A 22,051-nucleotide genomic window follows, 5' to 3' on the forward strand; every position below is an offset into this window, starting at 1 on the left:
TTGTCATTTTTGTCATTTTTGTCATTTTTGTCATTTTTGTCATTTTTGTCATTTTTGTCATTTTTGTCATTTTTGTCATTTTTGTCATTTTTGTCATTTTTGTCATTTTTGTCATTTTTGTCATTTTTGTCAGTTTTGACATTTTTGTCATTTTTGTCATTTTTGTCATTTTTGTCATTTTTGTCATTTTTATCATTTTTGTCATTTTTGTCATTTTTGTCATTTTTGTCGTTTTTGTCATTTTTGTCATTTTTGCCATTTTTGTCATTTTTTTCATTTTTGTCATTTTTGTCATTTTTGTCATTTTTGTCATTTTTGTCATTTTTGTCATTTTTGTCATTTTTGTCATTTTTGTCATTTTTGTCATTTTTGTCATTTTTGTCATTTTTGTCATTTTTGTCATTTTTGTCATTTTTGTTTGTCATTTTTGTCATTTTTGTCATTTTTGTTTGTCATTTTTGTCATTTTTGTCATTTTCGTCATTTTTGTCATTTTTGTCATTTTTGTCATTTTTGTCATTTTTGTCATTTTTGTCATTTTTGTCATTTTTGTCATTTTTGTCATTTTTGTCATTTTTGTCATTTTTGTCATTTTTGTCATTTTTGTCATTTTTGTCATTTTTGTCATTTTTGTCATTTTTGTCATTTTTGTCATTTTTGTCATTTTTGTCATTTTTATAATTTTTGTCGTTTTTGTCGTTTTTGTCGTTTTTGTCGTTTTTGTCGTTTTTGTCGTTTTTGTCGTTTTTGTCGTTTTTGTCGTTTTTGTCGTTTTTGTCGTTTTTGTCGTTTTTGTCGTTTTTGTCGTTTTTGTCGTTTTTGTCGTTTTTGTCGTTTTTGTCGTTTTTGTCGTTTTTGTCGTTTTTGTCGTTTTTGTCGTTTTTGTCGTTTTTGTCGTTTTTGTCGTTTTTGTCGTTTTTGTCGTTTTTGTCGTTTTTGTCGTTTTTGTCGTTTTTGTCGTTTTTGTCGTTTTTGTCGTTTTTGTCGTTTTTGTCATTTTTGTCATTTTTGTCATTTTCGTTATTTCTGTAATTTTTGTCATTTTTGTCATTTTTGAAAATTTTGTCAATCATGATCAGAATCCGAATCATTCAGATCTGGATTTAGATAGGATCAGAATTAGGACCAAGTTTATGATTTCTTAACCCTCAGTTTTAGTCAGTTTTTTAAATATGTTTTTAGCGTAGAACATAATTTTTGTTTAATTTAAACAGTTATATTTTGATTAACGAGATTTAAAAGGTCAAAAGTAAAAATTATTTAGAAATAACTGAGAACGTAATAAATTCTGATGTTTGACACATTGAGGTTTTCGTATAACAATCATTTGAAATTCAGTATTGCTTCGTAAGAAACTCTCAACATACATAGTTTACTGAAAAAAAAACTATCTACTTTTATCATGACGACCTAAGCATGAACGATCACCAAAGATAGAGGTCAATTTTATCTTCAGCGAAAAAAATCGCCTAACTTAACGGCCCCAATCAACACCTTCATTAGCTTAAACTGACCGGTTATCCGGAGTTTGCAAGCAAACACCAGAAGGAAAAAAACCTAACCTCCTTCTTCAAACATTTTTGCCTTCTGTTTGCACAGCTTTGCTGCCGGTTATAATTTTGACACCGTTGAAACAAAAATAAAGCAGCCATCAACCGACACGATGTAGATGGTTTGTGAAAGTCTTTTTCTGACATTTCGCGGGACTAGATTGATGCCTTCTCATCATTAAGGAAGGGTGTGGGTGGGGGAGGTTCGAGGAAAACCATTTCTAAGGTCATGTTCTTTTATTGTTGATTGCTGATTTTTATGACAAGCTAACTTGGCGCAAAACTTGGCGCTGATGGATGGCTGCTTGGTGGCATCCAGCCGGGTTTCGGGACTACTGAAATCTGACTGACTAACTTACTGACACAATGCAAAAACAACAGAAAAGATCGGTGGGAAATCGGTGACTAATGGCATACCCTCCGGGAACTAAATAACGGCGTGGAGCCATCGTCGCAGAAAAACGACTGCCTAGATTTTATCGACTAAACGGTCCCATTTATCTGTGAAATGTCAAAATTAGCATTCGAAATGGGACTCACCAGCAACATTTGGCCTAATTGGCTGAGATAAAAAGGAAAATTGTGAATTTTTCTGCAGCTATTTTTTTTGGTTGTCTCCAGTATGACGAATCATAAACTACTGAAATGGACAAGTTAAACAGTTGTCCGTTGGTTGTTGCACTTAACGGACTTCTTCTGAAACGAGTCATTGGGTCCAACAATCATTAGCGACAACAGCATAACTCGTGAAATCCGCTAGAAGCTAGCTAACCGACAACTATGAACAGGTGCTACGATTTGCGAGGCGGATATTCCATGCTGAGCACCTCCTGTCAAACTCATAGCTCAGTCATACGTTCGTCGTCGTGAGTTGAGACACGTGCCACAATATTGATCTGTAGTTATTGAGATTTGCTCGTGGCGCACGTTTGAGGTGGCATCAGTCATAATCTTATGTGTATTTTTTTTTGTTTGTTACCTGCTGGAAGCACGACCTCTATGATGACGCGAATCGAGGTATTCAATTTAAAAAAGAAGCAAATAACAAATTGTGTGACGCTTGGCAAGTTGATTTCTGGAAGCAATCAATTCTTTACCTTAAGTGTCATATCCACACAAGAAATAAAGCAACATGCATGTAATTGAGCAAGCATGAGCTTGAAGAGGAAGATTCCATAAATCCTAAGCGGCGACGAAGATCATAGATAAGCGAAAGCAGTTTATATAACTAAGGTAAAAAAAAATACAAAAATTATAGCAACAATTTTTTTTCCTGTTTTTTCAAAGTAGTATACAACAGTGAATGTGACCTGATGTCTATTTTTTAGCAGTATTTTATAAACTTTAAAACGAAAGCTCGGATCAATTTCCCATAAAAATAGTAGTATCACAAACACCCACATTAGAGTCCTGAAAAAAAAAGAATGCGATAGTAGAACTCGATCCCTGCAGGTTTTAGCTAGCTTGAGAAGTCGCGAAACGCTTTTCAAAGTCGGACAATTATTAAGAGACTTTTCTATTGCTGGAAAATATTTGAGTCTCAAGAAATATTTGATCTAGAAGCTGTTTACAACAACTTCCTAAGAACGGTCTCTGGAGCTTTCTGTACTTCGCTCAATACAGAAACTGGATTGATATGAAGGCTACTTGAAAAGCAGAAAGGAAAAACGAATACGAGAACTTCCTTCTGAACAGGGCAAATATTTTATTAGAAGAAATAACTGACGCATATACTAAAACTAGCATCAGAAACTATCAGAAACTGTCATCCCCACCAAAAATAGATTAATCCTTCAAACGCCGATTGAAAGCAGGAGGAAATTGTTATTGAGCAGTTGGATACAATAGAAAATAGTAAATATCTTCACGTGGAAGAGTGCTTCTCAGATGGATCTCTGACTAATGGCAAAATAGGTCTCGGAGTTTTCAACCCATCAGCAGAAGATATTTCTAGGTAATTACCAGAAACTTTTTCTCTTTTCTCGAGAGGAGAAGTAGGCGTTACCTTGCAAGGACGTCAAAATAGGCGATGGAATCGAAAAGTTATTCTTTCTCTCCTTAAGAAAATCCGTAAGATCTGTCCAAAGTTGGGTGTAATTTTAGCTGCATCCCATTTGCTCTAATGCAAAACCATCACCCAAATTCGACAGCGCTTCCATCGCCTATTATCGTTCCTTGAAAAAGTTTTTCCAGAGGTAAGAAAATAGTATAAAAATATTAATCGAAAATCCTACCAAATTCCTGGCAAAAAATCGAATCTAGTTGAAAATATGCAGCGGAGTTGAACATAATTGTGAAGTGCGCTGTAGCAAATGGGAAAATCCCGGGAATATTCCATGCACCGGAAAAATGTAAATAGTTGCAAATTGGTATCATAAGTTTTAGTTGCAACAGCAGCATCAGTCCTGCCAACTAAAGACGCACGGATCCGATTCTGAGAAAAGTGTAGCTTGGTAAGATCCAATCCTTTAATTAGTCTTTTTCAATACATAATTTTTCGAAAAAACCTATATGTAGCGTTTGGCAGCAATCTCCACGCTTTATTCCTTCTCTGGTTCCAGTATCTTTTGCGGTATTTACCACATGGTTGGCCGTAATAATATTTGCAATGCATGTTTGCATGCAACAGAGATTATCTTGGAAAGAAAAATGAAGGAAGCAAGGCTTTCATTTCCAGGATGCCTACATGATTTATTTAGTTGTGTAATTGATGTTGATGTTGTATGTTGATAATAGAAGAAGGAGTAGAAGAAGTAGTAGAACAAGAAGAATTACCAAAAACTTTTTTTTATTTTCTCGGTGGAAGCAATAGCGACACAGAGAACAGACGTACAAGCTAGCCCACGAAACTTGTGTAAAATTTCCAACGATCGTTTTTAACCATTTTTAGATTTTTGGCTGGGCCACCAGAAGTCTCCAAACGCACCAAAGAAAACTATCGAAACCAAACTGAGAAAAATGGCTCCTTAAAGCCTTAAGGTATGAGCCGTTTCAAATAAAGAAATTGTTAAAAAAAACTGAGAAAAAAACAAAATTTTGGTCAGTTTTGGACAGGTCGTATGAACAAGAACAGTTTCAAGAAAAATTGCTGTTAAAGTTTCGTAGCAATTCCGTCCGGTTGCATAATTGAATAATATCTTTAAAGTTAATCGTTATTTTCTTCAAGCTAGAAATGCAAAATTTTGGAGAATGGGATGTAAAAGTGATACTTGAAAGTAACTCGCTTTGAGATGTCTAGAATCAGTTCTGATGCGTAGGACTGATCGTCAAGAATGTTCCTAATTTACTGGATATAGCCGAATCGTCTTCTGACGATAATCGCTCAAGAAGTGCAAAACTTACTAGATGACACTGTTTCAAGACAATTTTCATCGTATTTTTTGGATGTGAGCATTTGAAATTTTACACACTTTTTTGAAGATTTTTTGTTCGAGCTTGTACGTCTGTTCTCAGTGATAGCGATATAGGATGCCACAACACAAACTGTCCTATACACGGATTCAGCCATCGTTTAGAGCGCATAAGAATCCGGGACAAAACACCCGGTAATCCAAAAAATCAAGAAAAGCTGCAATCTGGTTAATATTACCTGCGTGTGAATTCCAAATTCACGCTCGAATTTATCACGGTTCCATCATGCTTTTTAAGCGGTATCGATTCCATCATGCTTTTTAAGAAATCATTCTGAAACCATTTCCAGGACCTTAATTTTTTTTCAAAAGCGTAGAGCGTCTTTGTTCATGATATTTTTTATGATTTATGTTATGGTAAAAAAGTATTCCATGATATGAATATGACTATGAATATGAATATGAAAATGCCAATGAACTGCTTACTTTAGCTGTATTGGGTTCAAAATCATCATTTGGATTTTTAAAACATTTGTAACAATCGACATAAGTATTTTAACGTCACGCTAATGCTAGTGTTAATATTTGTGCTTGATTAGTCGCTCTAAGAAAGTAAACTTTTTGGTTATGGGAATCATATAAAGATGTGGGTGAATTAAAACGGTTTTGAAAAGAAATAAGTGTCCTAGATTTCTTTTTTTAATTTGTTTATTTACAAGGCACAATCCTGATTAGACAGCCTTTATTATTATCTGAATGATCAAAATTAAATTATTCTGCCCATAGAGCAAATTTCGAGAAACACACTTTAAAAGTTTAAGTTGAGCAAGTTTCAAAATATTTTTCTAAAGGGTGAATTTTTTATTTAATCAAAGGTGTGAAGATTAAAATATTGAAAGAGATTATAAGAGATAACGACTGTTAAAATTCCATTAAAACTAAAAAATTCAAAAAAATACAATCGAAAAACTACTGTACAGCTAAAATAACCAGTTCATTGGCATTTTCATAATATTGAATATCTGTACATCATAAAACAAACCATGAAAAATATCATGAACAAAGACGCTCTACGCTGTTGAAGGAAAATTAAAGTCCTGGAAATGGTTTCTGAATGATTTCTAAAAAAGCGTGATAAAATCGAAACAACAACCGTGATAAATTCGAGCGTAAATTTGGCGAGTTATGAAACAATCGAACAGTGATAACATCAAAAAACTACTATATGTATTTTCGTCATAAGTTATAGTGTCCTTAAGACTTCATTAAAAATGTTTGTTTTATAGATAAGGCATGCTCAGTTTGGTGAAACTTATAAACCTATCCAATGCAAACCCTCTTAAAGACTTAAAAAAGGTTTTGATAATGATCATTCTAATGAAACAAAACTTGATGCCTGCTCACTGGTCGCTGATTTAATCAAATCAATTTGACATTTGAGCATTTTTTTAAATTTTTTTTTCTGGAAGTTGCCGAGTGTGGACGAGGCTTCGTTTCACTTGGATGTACACAAAAGTACGCAGCCAAAATTTGGTTAACCACTACACAGTTTAAAAAATGATGGGTTTTAATAGGGACCCGAGTAACCTTAAGTTCCATAAAGCATTCGCATAAAAGCTTACTCAGCCCTGTACAAGGGCTGTATAGCACTCTATTTACCCAGAAATTTAAGTTCATATCCACACCTTCAAGTTCCATATCCAAAGCTGATAAGAAGGCTATTCAGCCTTTGCAAGATCTTGAAAAAATGGAGAAAATAAAGCGTTCACATTTTCTTTTACTTATTTTGAAATCTTACAACTACCAATAAAATCTGTTTATTTTAATTTTTTTCTCTAATGGAATTTCATAATTACTTCCAAAAACTGCTTCTTGCTTGGGGATTTGAACTTGAGCCCTCCTGGTGAAATTTGAGCACAATATCTTTGTTCTATGGGCGATTCTTAAGGTATCGATGTTCAGAACATAAATTTAAACAAACTAAAGATAACCCCTTCTTCTTAAAACGTAAAGGTATGAGCCGTTTCAAATAAAGATATTACAAAAAAAAAGATTACCCCTTCCCAAAGAAGGTTTTTACCAAAAGATGAACAAACAATCACGGAATTAGATTAATCAAGAGTTGAAATTGAATTAACGTGAGTACAAAGTTTGATGTTGTTTTTGTGAAATCCTTTTTGAACCACATTCTTTCTTCTACTTGTTTCAACAGTTTAGAAAGAAAACTTATAAACTATCAAAACAAGAAGATTTACAGAAGGATTAGCCAGGTGAAAACGAAAAATTGAGTCAGGATTCAAAACAAACTGGAAAAGGAGGCAATAACCGGAAAATCGTAAGTTTTCAGAAATATTTTTCTTTCTTCTGCGCTAGACTTAGATTTTAATATTGGAGCTATGAAAAAAACCAATTTTCACTCTAAAACATGGGGTTTAACATTTTCACCATAATAGCCTAATTCTGAAGCTTGCGGACAGCATAAATTGAATTTCTTTATGAAAATTTCGCAACATAAATCCTTCTGTTGGCTCTATGAATATATGAACATCGAAAAAGAAAAAAAAATCATAAATTTGGAGGTCTTAAAAAATCAAAAATCATTTGGTCTGCGGGCAGAACAGTTTTTGAATCCTTAAGACCCCTTGAAAATAAACAAACCTTTTTTTTACTTCAATGTAAATTTCAATTCTGCTGTCCGCCATCTTCAAAATTAGGCTATTTTTGTGAAAATCGATTTTTTTTTTTCATAGTTTTAATATTGAGAACTGAATCTAGCTTCTGACATAATTTATTTAAAAAAATGATTGCAATCCACCTATCGTCGTAATGAGTCACGTATCGAATTCACAAACCGGAATAAATGGTTCTCGCCAATCGAAAGATCGAATCCCAAGATAGCTCCGATTCCATCTGAATGTAACTGCATTTGTTGTTTCCTGTACCGTCAAGTTAGTCACTGGCAAGATACAATGGTACAGCCAACTTACTCTACGAGACTCACTCAGCGTTGCGAATAAAAAAACGGATTATGTTTTCTGATTTGGTGAAGATTGGAGGGGCATGAGGTAAAGTACTCGGAAACGTGGAAAATTCAATTAATTTATGGGGTGTTACAACATAATTGATGTCGTGTAAGAAGAGAAGCATCATTGTAAAAAAAAACTGTCCAACACTGTATGTGGGAGGAAAATGCGAACTGGTAACTGGTTGGACACTTTAAGTTTTAATTTTATTTTTTTCCCCGAAGTAATATATTCAGAATAAACAAACTGAAAGGGAGTGTTCACAACTAACGTCCCTAGGGTACGCTAATGATTTTTTTTTGTAAAACAAAGTAGAAAAGTTGTTTTTTTTTTTGTCATTTTGTGATCTCAACTCTCTGTTTTAAGAAACGAATTCTTAAATTGTGTGGCTGTTTCACTCTTATCCAGTAATCTAAATCTCTTACCTGTAGTGACTTTGTTTGATCGGTGACGTGATGATAGTGATACGGGTCTGCTGGAGATCTCAATGGCACACACTCCATACCAGGTCGGGAACCCAGCGTGCACAGGTCACTCTGCAAGAAATATAAAGAGAAGGAAGAGAAAAAGAACATTAGTATCTAACTGATGGATGCTACTAACTAAGAACAAAGAGATGCGAATCTCTTAATCACAGGTACATTCGTTTCAGTTTAAATTCGAAGCGCCTGTGTGTTTTTATTTTGTTTTTTGCCTTTCTAACAGAAAGGTTTGGTTATCGGTCGATTTGAGAGATCATTAATTATGGGTCTTAGACATACCTTTATAGGTACCTATCGACTCAGCTCGACGAGTTCTGTTGATGTCCGTGGATTTGTATGTGCCATTTTAAAAATGTCTAGAACGTTTTTGCGAAACTGGGCTGCACAATTAAAATGATTTTAGTCTCAAAAGAATGCATTTTTTTTTCTACACAACCCTTTCAAAAACGGGAAAAAAACAAAATAGTTGAAACCGTTTTCTTTACCAAATACATATCATACTTATTATGGCATAAAAAAAAGTTGCTAGTGGCGCCTCGAAGCAGCAGCACCAGCAATCATTTATAAATTGAAGATAATCAAAATAAAAAAATAATATTTTTATTAACTCGAGAATTGAACCAAAACCCTTCAGATCCCAAGTTGCAAGCGCTATCCAATAAACCATCGGCACGCTTGATTGAAAGCGGCTCAAACTCAAATAGGTAAAAGGCATTACTAAGACGCACGGTGGTCTGGGCAGTTTCTCAGTCTGCTGGGGCAAATACGGCAACAGTGTTTATATCTTACACTTCTTGCTTTTCAATGCAGCAAATGGCGGATGGGCGTTTCCTTCAGAGTCCGCCATGCCTATAGACATTATAATTTCATTTATGAAATTATAGTGTCTAAAGCCATGCCGGGTGTCAACAAAATGCAGAGCCGTACAGGAAACTGCGTTGGGGGGGAATTTATATGGAGATCTTATGACCCTCGTTTTTTTTACTCGTGTTGAAGAATGAATTTATGTTTTTTTTTCATTTCTACATACTCATACATAATTTAGATTCAATTTCAGATGCAGAATTCAGATTCAGTTTTCAAATTCAGGATACAGGTTTAGGAATCAGAATTCAGGATTCAAAATTCAGAATTCAAAATTCAGATTCAGAACTCATATTCAGATTCAGAATTTAGATTCAGAATTCAGATTCAGAATTCAGATTAAGAATTCAGATTCAGAATTCAGATTCAGAATTCAGATTCAGAATTCAGATTCAGAATTCAGATTCAGAATTCAGATTCAGAATTCAGATTCAGAATTCAGATTCAGAATTCAGATTCAGAATTCAGATTCAGAATTCAGATTCAGAATTCAGATTCAGAATTCAGATTCAGAATTCAGATTCAGAATTCAGATTCAGAATTCAGATTCAGAATTCAGATTCAGAATTCAGATTCAGAATTCAGATTCAGAATTCAGATTCAGAATTCAGATTCAGAATTCAGATTCAGAATTCAGATTCAGAATTCAGATTCAGAATTCAGATTCAGAATTCAGATTCAGAATTCAGATTCAGAATTCAGATTCAGAATTCAGATTCAGATTCAGAATTCAGATTCAGAATTCAGATTCAGAATTCAGATTCAGAATTCAGATTCAGAATTCAGATTCAGAATTCAGATTCAGAATTCAGATTCAGAATTCAGATTCAGAATTCAGATTCAGAATTCAGATTCAGAATTCAGATTCAGAATTCAGATTCAGAATTCAGATTCAGAATTCAGAATCAGAATTCAGATTCAGAATTCAGATTCAGAATTCAGATTCAGAATTCAGATTCAGAATTCAGATTCAGAATTCAGAATCAGAATTCAGATTCAGAATTCAGATTCAGAATTTTTGTAAATTTATTTTCGGCATATCGGTGAAAAATTTAGATTCATGGAGAAAGAATATCAGAATTAAAAATTGATGAAGCTGGATGTTGCGAGGTAAAGTATGGTGTACGTTAATAAATTTTCCTTGCAAAAATGTTCTTTCGCTCTTTTCATCATCCGTAAAATTTCTCCTCACTTTATCAATTTTCAATTCTGGAATTGTTTCTCCAAGAATACCAATTTGCACAGTTTTTGATAAATTTGCGATGACTTAAAGATCATTACGCATGAAAACACGATTTTGTTTTGTGAAAACTTTTTTTCACAATTTTTCTGAAATTAAGTTTGCTGCATACTTTTAGGGGTAAAACCATACTATTAAAAGTTGTAAAATCCGAAATCATAAAAAAAAATTTGGATGAAAGAAATTTCAATGTTGAAAACCGTGTGATGCAAAACAATCAAAATGAGATTTACAAGATTAAGAATTCAGATTCAGAATTCAGATTCAGAATTCAGATTCAGAATTCAGATTCAGAATTCAGATTCAGAATTCAGATTCAGAATTCAGATTCAGAATTCAGATTCAGAATTCAGATTCAGAATTCAGATTCAGAATTCAGATTCAGAATTCAGATTCAGAATTCAGATTCAGAATTCAGATTCAGAATTCAGATTCAGAATTCAGATTCAGAATTCAGATCCAGAATTCAGATTCAGAATTCATATTCAGAATTCAGATTCAGAATTCAGATTCAGAATTCCGATTCAGAATTCAGATTCAGAATTCAGATTCAGAATTCAGATTCAGAATTCAGATTCAGAATTCAGATTCAGAATTCAGATTCAGAATTCAGATTCAGAATTCAGATTCAGAATTCAGATTCAGAATTCAGATTCAGAATTTAGATTCAGAATTCAGATTCAGAATTCAGATTCAGAATTCAGATTCAGAATTCAGATTCAGAATTCAGATTCAGAATTCAGATTCAGAATTAAGATTCAGAATTCAGATTCAGAATTCAGAATTCAGATTCAGAATTCAGATTCAGAATTCAGATTCAGAACTCAGATTCAGAATTCAGATTCAGAATTCAGATTCAGAATTCAGATTCAGAATTCAGATTCAGAATTCAGATTCAGAATACAGATTTAGAATTCAAATTCAGAGTTCAGATTCAGAATTCAGATTGAGAATTCAGATTTAGAATTCTGATTAAGAATTTGGATTAAAGATCAACCTGGAATTTGAAATTGGAACTTATATTCAAATACTAGACTAAGTGTTGTAACTCAAAATTCAAACTTTAGAATCAGAATAAGATTTCAGATTTAGTTTACAGAATGAGATTAATCATTTAATAGTCATATTACTTTCCCCTCCTTTTGTGGGAATTTTTCCTCTATGCATGGTTGAGCTCTAAAAAAGGTATCATGCTAGGGCACGCGTCACGGCTATCCATCAATATTGTAGTTGGTTTTACTTATTCAGTAAAAAAAAAGCATAAAAAAACAGTAAGATTCGAACCGTGACCAGCAACGTGAAAGTTCTGGTTGCTACCACGGCACCATTTCAGCGTGTTATAAATCTTGGAAATTCTACTGTTTAAATACCATTCTTTCCATACATAAAATGAGCTCCTTACATACCAGTTCGCTTTTCCCCAAAAAAACGTATCAGGCATCATTTTTTTATATTGAGATTGGAATTTTTCGTGTTTGAATAACTGAAATCATACTTATATGATTCAGAGGGAAGGAATCTATCATGTATATTCTATATTATTTTATATATTTCCAAATATAATTTAAACTCTGTTAGAAAGGCTCCAATCCACTGTTAAGTGTATTAAATCGGGTTTTTTTTCTATGAATTCTGTTCCGTATAACCGGCAATTATTTTTTAAGACAGACGAACAAGAGGTACCTACAATCGAAATCAACGAACGAATGCGATACAATCAACTGCCAAGGTCATGTGATTCGAGCGAAATCCGCGACGACGTCGTCAGTCGGAGTGAATGAATAATGGTGGTCTCTGACATCGAACGATCGGAAGTTTCCATACAATTCCATTTCCATTCAAAGTTGACTGAGCCAAGTAGAGTTAGCTGATGAAGGAGGCCCCTCCGGGCCTCGGCGATCGATCAGTGCTGACTCATTCGCCATTTTTTTGTCGGTTTTTGCTTGAATCAATCACAGCTAAACATATTTGCAATTGGATAGATCGTATAAAAAATACACCCAAAAATTGTGTAAGGAATGGAACTTCCTCATAACATAAGTATGGGTACTGTATTGCATAGAGAATTGTAGTTAAAATTAACCTTTAAAAAGACAATATTTTAATAAAACTTTAAAAAAAAATTGTAAGTATTTTTAACAAACTTTCTCAGTGTAATATCATTGCTTATTAGGAAACGATTCCAGATTATCTCCAGCCATTGTGATGAGAACTGGATCAAACGGCAGGCTAAAAATAGAGAACGTACAGACACACCCACCACACTCTTGGCAGATATCCGGTAACTTGTCAGATCATCCTACTGGTCAAGTTTGTTTCTGGTAACAATTAGGAAAGGAAAACATAGATCGGGTAATTCAATCTTAAAATCGATGACGATCTTTTAAAAACTTACTTGTAGCGCAAAAAAAAAAAGTTATTGAAGTTTTAGATCAAATTTGTCATTTTGTCTCATTTTGGTCATTTTTGTCTAACTTTTGCAACATTTCTTGAAAGTTTACTGACATTTTTGAGTCGTTTTAAAGCATATTTTTGAGCTGTTTGTGGTAATGTTTGAATAAGCAGTTCTGATAGGTTTTGTATTTTTGTCAATTTATTGTGTAAATTTTGTGGAATTTTGTGTGAGTGTTTTTTTTTCATTTTTTGATATTTTTGCCTTTTTTGTCATTTTTGTCATTTTTGTCATTTTTGCCATTTTTGCCATTTTTGTCATATTTGTCATTTTTGTCATAATTGTCATTTTTGTCATATTTGTCATTTTTGTCATTTTTGTCATTTTTTGTCATTTTTGTTATTTTTGTCATTTTTGTAATTTTTATAATTTTTGTAATTTTTGTAATTTTTTTAATTTTTGTAATTTTTGTAATTTTTGTAATTTTTGTCATTTTTGTCATTTTTGTCATTTTTGTCATTTTTATTATTTTTATCATTTTTGTCATTTTTGTCATTTTTATCATTTTTGTCATTTTTGTCATTTTTGTCGTTTTTGTCATTTTTATCATTTTTATCATTTTTGTTATTTTTGTCATTTTTGTCATTTTTGTCATTTTTGTTATTTTTGTCATTTTTGTCATTTTTGTCATTTTTGTCATTTTTGTCATTTTTGTCATTTTTGTCATTTTTGTCATTTTTGTCATTTTTGTCATTTTTGTCATTTTTGTCATTTTTGTCATTTTTGTCATTTTTGTCATTTTTGTCATTTTTGTCATTTTTGTCATTTTTGTCATTTTTGTCATTTTTGTCATTTTTGTCATTTTTGTCATTTTTGTCATTTTTGTCATTTTTGTCATTTTTGTCATTTTTGTCATTTTTGTCATTTTTGTCATTTTTGTCATTTTTGTCATTTTTGTCATTTTTGTCATTTTTGTCATTTTTGTCATTTTTGTCATTTTTGTCATTTTTGTCATTTTTGTCATTTTTGTCATTTTTGTCATTTTTGTCATTTTTGTCATTTTTGTCATTTTTGTCATTTTTGTCATTTTTGTCATTTTTGTCATTGTTGTCATTTTTGTCATTTTTGTCATTTTTGTAATTTTTGTCATTTTTGTAATTTTTGTATTTTTTTTTAATTTTTGTCATTTTTTTAACTTTTGTAATTTTTGTAATTTTTGTATTTTTTGTATTTTTTGTAATTTTTGTAATTGTTGTCATTTTTGTAATTTTTGTCATTTTTATCATTTTTGTCATTTTTGTCATTTTTGTCATTTTTGTCATTTTTATCATTTTTATCATTTTTGTCTTTTAAGCCTTTTTTGTCTTTTTTGTCTTTTTTTGTCATTTTTGTCATTTTTGTCATATTTGTCATTTTTGTCATTTTTGTCATTTTTGTCATTTTTGTCATTTTTGTCATTTTTGTCATTTTTGTCATTTTTGTCATTTTTGTAATTTTTGTCATTTTTGTCATTTTTGTCATTTTTGTCATTTTTGTCATTTTTTGTCATTTTTGTCATTTTTGTCATTTTTCTCATTTTTGTCATTTTTGTCATTTTTGTCAGTTTTGTCATTTTTGTCATTTTTGTCATTTTTGTCATTTTTGTCATTTTTGTCATTTTTGTCATTTTTGTCATTTTTGTCATTTTTGTCATTTTTGTCATTTTTGTCATTTTTGTCATTTTTGTCATTTTTGTCATTTTCGTCATTTTTGTCATTTTTGTCATTTTTGTCATTTTTGTCATTTTTGTCATTTTTGTCATTTTTGTCATTTTTGTCATTTTTGTCATTTTTGTCATTTTTGTCATTTTTGTCATTTTTGTCATTTTTGTCATTTTTGTCATTTTTGTCATTTTTGTCATTTTTGTCATTTTTGTCATTTTTGTCATTTTTGTCATTTTTGTCATTTTTGTCATTTTTGTCATTTTTGTCATTTTTGTCATTTTTGTCATTTTTGTCATTTTTGTCATTTTTGTCATTTTTGTAATTTTTGTCATTTTTGTCATTTTTGTCATTTTTGTCATTTTTGTCATTTTTGTCATTTTTGTCATTTTTGTCATTTTTGTCATTTTTGTCATTTTTGTCATTTTTGTAATTTTTATCATTTTTGTCATTTTTGTCATTTTTGTCATTTTTGTCATTTTTGTCATTTTTGTCATTTTTGTCATTTTTGTCATTTTTGTCATTTTTGTCATTTTTGTCATTTTTGTCATTTTTGTCATTTTTGTCATTTTTGTCATTTTTGTCATTTTTGTCATTTTTGTCATTTTTGTCATTTTTGTCATTTTTGTCATTTTTGTCATTTTTGTCATTTTTGTAATTTTTGTAATTTTTGTCATTTTTGTAATTTTTGTCATTTTTGTCATTTTTGTCATTTTTATCATTTTTGTCATTTTTGTCTTTTTGTCTTTTTTGTCATTTTTTGTCATTTTTGTCATTTTTGTCATTTTTGTCATTTTTGTCATTTTTGTCATTTTTGTCTTTTTTGTCATTTTTGTCATTTTTGTCATTTTTGTCATTTTTGTCATTTTTGTCATTTTTGTCATTTTTGTCATTTTTGTCATTTTTGTCATTTTTGTCATTTTTGTCATTTTTGTCATTTATGTCATTTTTGTGATTTTTGTGATTTTTGTCATTTTTGTCATTTTTGTAATTTTTTTTTTTTTTTTGTCATTTTTGTCATTTTTGCGTTTTTGTCATTTCTATCGATTTTGTCATTTTTGTCATTTTCAATTCCATTTGGTTTCTTTTTTCCACTTTTTCGTTTCATTATTGATTCCTTTTGTCGTATTGTTGTCTCTTTTTTATTTCATTTTTGTCCCATTTTGTTCCAGTTTGGCTCTTTTGGGTTTTCCTTTTTAATTTTATTGTTGTCTAATTATTTGTTTTCTATTTCTGATTCATTTTTATCTCATTTACGTTTTTTTTGTCGATTTTTTCGCACTTTTTCCCATTTTTTTTCGTCCCCGGTTTACTCATTTTTTTTTTTCATATTTCCTAAGTTTGTTAGTTTTTGTTCCCAGTTCATTTTGTCTCATTTGTCAATTTTGTCACTTTTGAACTTTTTTCGATCTATTTCGTCTCTTTTTTCCCCTTTATCTTTTACGCCTTAATTTTGTCTCATTTTCCACACTTTTTTCAATTTGTTGCCTCATATATTTGTCTTGTTTTTTTTTATGTCATATTTATAGCTGTTTGTAAGCTTTTGTGATCAGACAATTTTACTCAGTTCTGTCTGATTTTAATCTTATTTTTTCTCTTTTTTCGTTCCATTTTATCTTATATTATTTTATCTCGTTCTTGTCTGAATTTTGTTCTTTTTCTGTTTTTGTTCCTATATTTGTGTTCCAATTCTATCCGATATTTGATTAATTTTTGTCTTTTTCTTTTGATTGTGTATAATTACCCAGACAACCAGAAGTCGTATTTTCTTTTACAGATTACATCGTATAGAATGTTATTCATACTCATTTTCGTATATCTGCACCTACAATGTGCGGTTCATGCATATTCTTTATCGTATTTAAAAGCATTGCATGATTTTATTTCGACAAGAAGAGAGACTCGTAATTATGAACATATGAACTCGACCTTTGTGTACGACAATTCGCAAAAAATCCGTGAAACGATCGATATACGGGGATCAGCCGTGACTGAGAGATTTTGTCGTGCTATGCATAAAATAATTCGAAATAAAAAACGTATATAACTGCATTGATTCGTAATAATGTGCATGAAATCGTATACCTTTGCAAATTAATTCGCATGTCTGATTTTCGTAAAACGTATTTGCTGGCAATCGTAAAAGAAGACAAAAAAATCAATAAAATCGTTTATGATAATGGGACATCGTTGATTGGAATCGTATTAAAGGAGGCTTCAAAATGTTGATCTATTTTTAGATCATCGATGACGTGTTCTACGATTTAAAAGATTTTAGTTATAGAAATATACGATTTGCTTTTGGTTTAATGCCTTTGAAGCAAATCCCCTTGAATTTATATATTCCAGATAGCGTCGAGGAAGCATCATGAGCTGCAGATCCTATGGTCAGGGGATCAAGTCCAGGTCAGGCAATAAATTTGTACGATATAAACTTGAATTTGGCGGCAAAAAAAGCATTTTTTTTTTTAAATAATCTTATTACTATTAATTTTGGGAATGTATAAACTAATTGGTTTAAAATACAAAAATAATAATAATCTTATTTTTATTCAACTGACGGAAAATGAGAGCCTTGCACTCAAGTCGCAAAAGACGACCAAATAAGTCGTCAAACTTTCCATATTGTTACGAAAAATGTCGTATATTACAACCTCAATAATCTATATGATGATGTAAATTGTCATAGTATATTCCAAAAAGAATCAGGGTAGTCGTAAATGATGCGCATGACAAGTCGTGCAAATCTTAATTTAATACAATCCAAATCAAGAATATGTTTGCTAATGTACCTATATGGCCTCCAAAATGATACGTATATACTGGTTTTGCTACATTATATACGATATGTTTACACGTATATTTGCACGTATATTTGCGTTGCGAATTCGAAATACCCACCAAATGGTTGTCTGGGTAGTTGTTTAATACTGTGATTTTCGGTCAATTCTGACTCATTTTATTTTGCTTATGTTTGTTTTCTTTTTATCATTTTTTTCACATTTATGAAACTTTCAAAAGCTAACATTATTCTACAAGATGCTATACCAACTACTTTTGAAAACTTTACCCCACACTTCTCTACTCTACTCTACTCTACTCTGCTCTACTCTACTCTACTCAACTCTACTCTACTCTACTCTACTCTACTCTACTCTACTCTACTCTACTCTACTCTACTCTACTCTACTCTACTCTACTCTACTCTACTCTACTCTACTCTACTCTACTCTACTCTACTCTGTTATTTTCAAATCCTATAAATCTTAATCCAGGAACTGTAAATTTGAAATCTTCTGAACTATTGAATTTTGTGTATTATTGTAAGTATAAAAGGATTTTTATTAAACGTTGTCCCATATTATATGTCTGATTTTGTGTTACCCGGATAACAATTACTTTCGACAACCCAAAAAACCTCTCAATTAACATATATGGAGGTCTTTCGAGGGTTTTTTTTTCTCAGCCCAGAGATGAGATACGACTTGTGAAAGTTTTGGGCAGAAATTGACACGGTTTGGTTATGGTTGCGGTTTTGCCTACATAAGTTGGCGCCAATGCCGCCGTTCCCAAAAATGGTTGCAAGATGCACAAATTATGATGACCGGTTTTCGGTTCGCTGATATACACTGCACGTTTATCGTTCCCAAACACCCCCAATTTTGGAGAGGTGTTTTTTTTTTGTTTTACTGGAAACCATGTCAAACCGCATGTCATTCGGTAGATGTAGACTGAAGATGCAACTTTGAAACGCTCGACTTGCAGAAAGATCGTCGTCATCGTTGAAAGTTTATAGGCGGAATTTTTAACTGGCAATTGTTTTTCGAGGACAACCGTTTCGCTCTTATCTCGGTTGTTGTAAATTTGTCTAGATATCAAACAAATCTGTGTACCACCCTTTCTCGTTGCATGTAGCTCTAAATTCTAACAATGAACTAGTCCGATTAGAGGACGGACTGCGCTCTGAATCACTATAATTTAGTTTGTAAACAAAGTGTTACCTGGCGGCTGGCTGCTGTCACGTCAAACCGAAACATGCCCCGAACGACGACGATGACAGCCGCCTTAATATCCATAATTATTAATTGCATTAATTTTGTGATCAATCTTAACCACTTTATAGACACAGACAGTTGTTGTTTGCTGTTGCACAGAAGCAAATCGAGAGCGATAGAGCCTTAGATGGGGTAAATCACCACTCACTTTGAGTAAATCCACTGCCTGGATTGCGACATGACTTAAGTCATCGCCGCCGGAATTGTTCAGAGTCAGATTCGATTTATTTTGGATTTGTCTTTCGGCGGAGGCGGCACGCAAAGGGAAGGTGCCGATGATCTCCCTGCAGCCTGAATTAGCATAATTTGAGCAATTATCCAATTATCCCCCTCGCCCTCTGGGCACTGATTTTTCCGTTTCAACATCTGAATAACAGATAACCAATAGCAGTTGCAGCAGCTGCATCAGCAATTTCGGAATGGTGGCGCTAAACCCATTGGCAATAGGCAATACCCACTAAAAACAGTGTATTTACTTAGTCTTCTTGAGATGTTGTAATGACGATGCCAAATGTCGAGGGATCGGCGGAGGGGTGGAAAATGATTGCAAATTAGGTTTGCAGCTATTTGTCGTCGAAGTCTCGAGGTGCAACCTGGATGAAAACGTGAGTTTCCTTGAACTATGACGCCCTCTACAGTGGTGGGTCCACTAGGCTGGGCGAGGAAAACCTGCAATAATCGTCTCGAAACTACAGTGGCACTTGATGTGATCATGTTTTTTTTTTCTTATATCAATATTGTACCTGCCTACAGGAGCTGACGTGTTTGAAAATATTGGAAAAACTGAGAAGATAAAAGTTTCGTTGATGTTTCGATTCACTTTTTTTGGTAACGGAATCAGAGAGCGCTTGGATGATTTTCACGGTCACACTATTCCTTCTATGGCGACCGTGAAAAATTATGTTCACCAATTTCAAAAATGTTTCACTTTAGTATTAAACCAGTCACGCTTGGCATTCCGAAAACATCTTCCACGCAGTGATTTTCAACAACAAGGAATTATAGATTTTTATATAATTTCAGGTAGTTACTAGTGTTTAAAACAACAAGAGTATGGTAGAGTATAATAGAATAGAGTATAATTGAGTAAAGTAGAGTAGGATTGAGTAGAGTAGAGTAGAGTAGAGTAGAGTAGAGAAGAGTAGAGTAGAGTAGAGTAGAGTAGAGTAGAGTAGAGTAGAGTAGAGTAGAGAAGAGTAGAGTAGAGTAGAGTAGGCAATAATGAGGCATAAATGAGAAAAAAAAATCAAGGAAACAAAAAATAAAACATCAATAATTTTTTTTTAAATGGAATGAAATTGGATAGAAATACAACTGAAAATTTCAATAAAAAGAGTCTAAATTGAGCGGAAATCACTCTATCCCATCAAAAACTGTTGACACTTTAAAAAAAAGACAGAAATTAATCAAATATCAGATGGAATTGAAACCCAAATTAGACAAAAATAAAATCAAAGCAGGGACAGAAAGAAGAATTAACAAAAATTTAAATAAATTCAGTCAAAAATTAGATTAAATTATATAAGACAAAATGAGACGAAAAATGCGAAAAAGTAAGATAAAAAAAAAATTAGACAAATTGAGTGAGAGCAAAAACTAACCAACAGGTTCAAATATGCCAATTAAATTGAGACAAGACAAATATGAGACAAAAAATGACAAAAGTGGGAGAAAAGAGACATATATGATGCCTGGAAAAATGGGATAAAGAGGAGGAAAACATATACGAATTGGAACAAACATGAGACAAAAATAGTTCAACAATACATATAAACAAACTAATAGTCACATTTTTATATATTTTTGTTGTTAAAATTGTTCCACAAATAACTAAAAAAAATATTTTTCCGAAGCATGCTCAGTAGCCTTACTATTCAATTAAAAATTTATTGAAAATGTAATAAATTTATCAAATTTAGCAATTTCAACTTCAACACATTTCACTATGAACCGAATAACACACTTTTTTTTAGTCAAAACACATACGCATAAATTAATGTAATGCCGTCAATGTAATTACATAACTAGAACCGGTATTGGCTTTCTCGTGCATATAGTTTCCAAATCCAAGGAAAAGCAGAACTTAAAAGAATAGTTTCAGAAAGTGCAGATTGACAAAAAGTCCAAAAAATGGCTTCTTTGAATAGTCGTCATAAATTCTGTGTTTCGTATTTTACAAATCTGAAGGTGCCAAAATGCCGCAAAATATGTCAACTTTCCAATTCATTTTTCAAAAATTTTCTACTCTAACTGGAAATGCTTTGGCGTTGATTCATTTAAAAGTACGGTTTTTACATCACGTTTTTACATTTTTTGTGTCCATGATCTTATTTTTTTTTATATATATTTCCATATGTGCAACATATATAGAGCTACTAACATCAGCTTACTTATGTATTAAGTGAAATTTAGTACCTAGTTAATAACTGATTTATAGATTTTCTTCAAAACATGTTTAAAAAAAACAATTCTTCAACTTTGAATAACGTTCATAAATGATTGTAGATGGATGTTGTCTGAAAATCATATTTGATTCACGTTACAAGTTTTATAAAACTAACAAATTTGTAAAAATCGGTCGAGAAACAAGAGAGTTTTGGCGTTAAATGGGTATACTATTTGAAATCTGCAAAACGTAGATAAATTATAGATAAGGCCGGAACCAATTTCTAATTTTTCTTTTGTCAACAGTCTCCCCTTTGATTTTTTGAAAACCCAGAAGGGGGAAATAAATGAAGCTAAAGGTGTTTTATTGAAACAATTGATACTTTTTTATGAAAAAATGAATATAATTACCTTTGGTTCTTTTTATTTTTTATTTTTTTAAATTTCGATCGGAAATAACTCGATTGTTCGATTTTGTGATTTGTATATTCCATGCAAGTTTATTGTATGCAATCTTTTGTTCAATTTGTTCCAATCTATTGAAAATTTGGATTATTTCAACTCCAATTGTCAAAAGAAGAAGTTCAAATTTGAGCCAGCCTAATAATGAAAAAAAGTGCATTTTGAAATTAGAAATAAGTACACCTTAAATCATTTATCCCGAAATGCTTTAATTAGTCTTCAAAAATACCATGGTCTCATTGTTTTTAATAAAAATAAATTATTATATTGTATCAAATCATGAATGCATTTCGAATTTCATGATCGATGGCGTGGCTAAGTAGAACGAGTTCCACATCGCCAATTGTTGCTACTCCGTGATTGATCGAGGCCATCAATTTTGTACGAGGGCCAAAAAAAAGGTGCTTGGGATTAGCAACTCATCCTCAATGTACAAAACTCATGCTCTCCCTTAAAAAAAAAAAAAAAAAAAAAAGATCAATAACGGCGCCGGCCACGTCCTACACCCATAGAAGAGGTTGCAAAAATCCAATGCCTATTTAGCATATC

The 22,051-nt window shown here is 32.0% G+C and overlaps 1 protein-coding gene across 2 annotated transcripts in view; it reads right to left on the bottom strand.

The window, feature by feature from the left end:
- LOC129739162 (uncharacterized) overlaps positions 1-22,051 on the bottom strand; it is a 394,054-nt gene that overhangs the window by 47,131 nt on the left and 324,872 nt on the right. For both annotated transcript variants that reach the window (XM_055730574.1, XM_055730575.1), the window contains exon 2: positions 8,348-8,458. In XM_055730574.1, coding sequence (XP_055586549.1) covers positions 8,348-8,458 — 111 coding nt within the window. The remainder of the gene's footprint in view (positions 1-8,347; positions 8,459-22,051) is intronic.

The sequence above is a fragment of the Uranotaenia lowii genome, chromosome 1 (genome assembly GCF_029784155.1).
Source record: "Uranotaenia lowii strain MFRU-FL chromosome 1, ASM2978415v1, whole genome shotgun sequence".
Classification (NCBI taxonomy): domain Eukaryota; kingdom Metazoa; phylum Arthropoda; class Insecta; order Diptera; family Culicidae; genus Uranotaenia; species Uranotaenia lowii.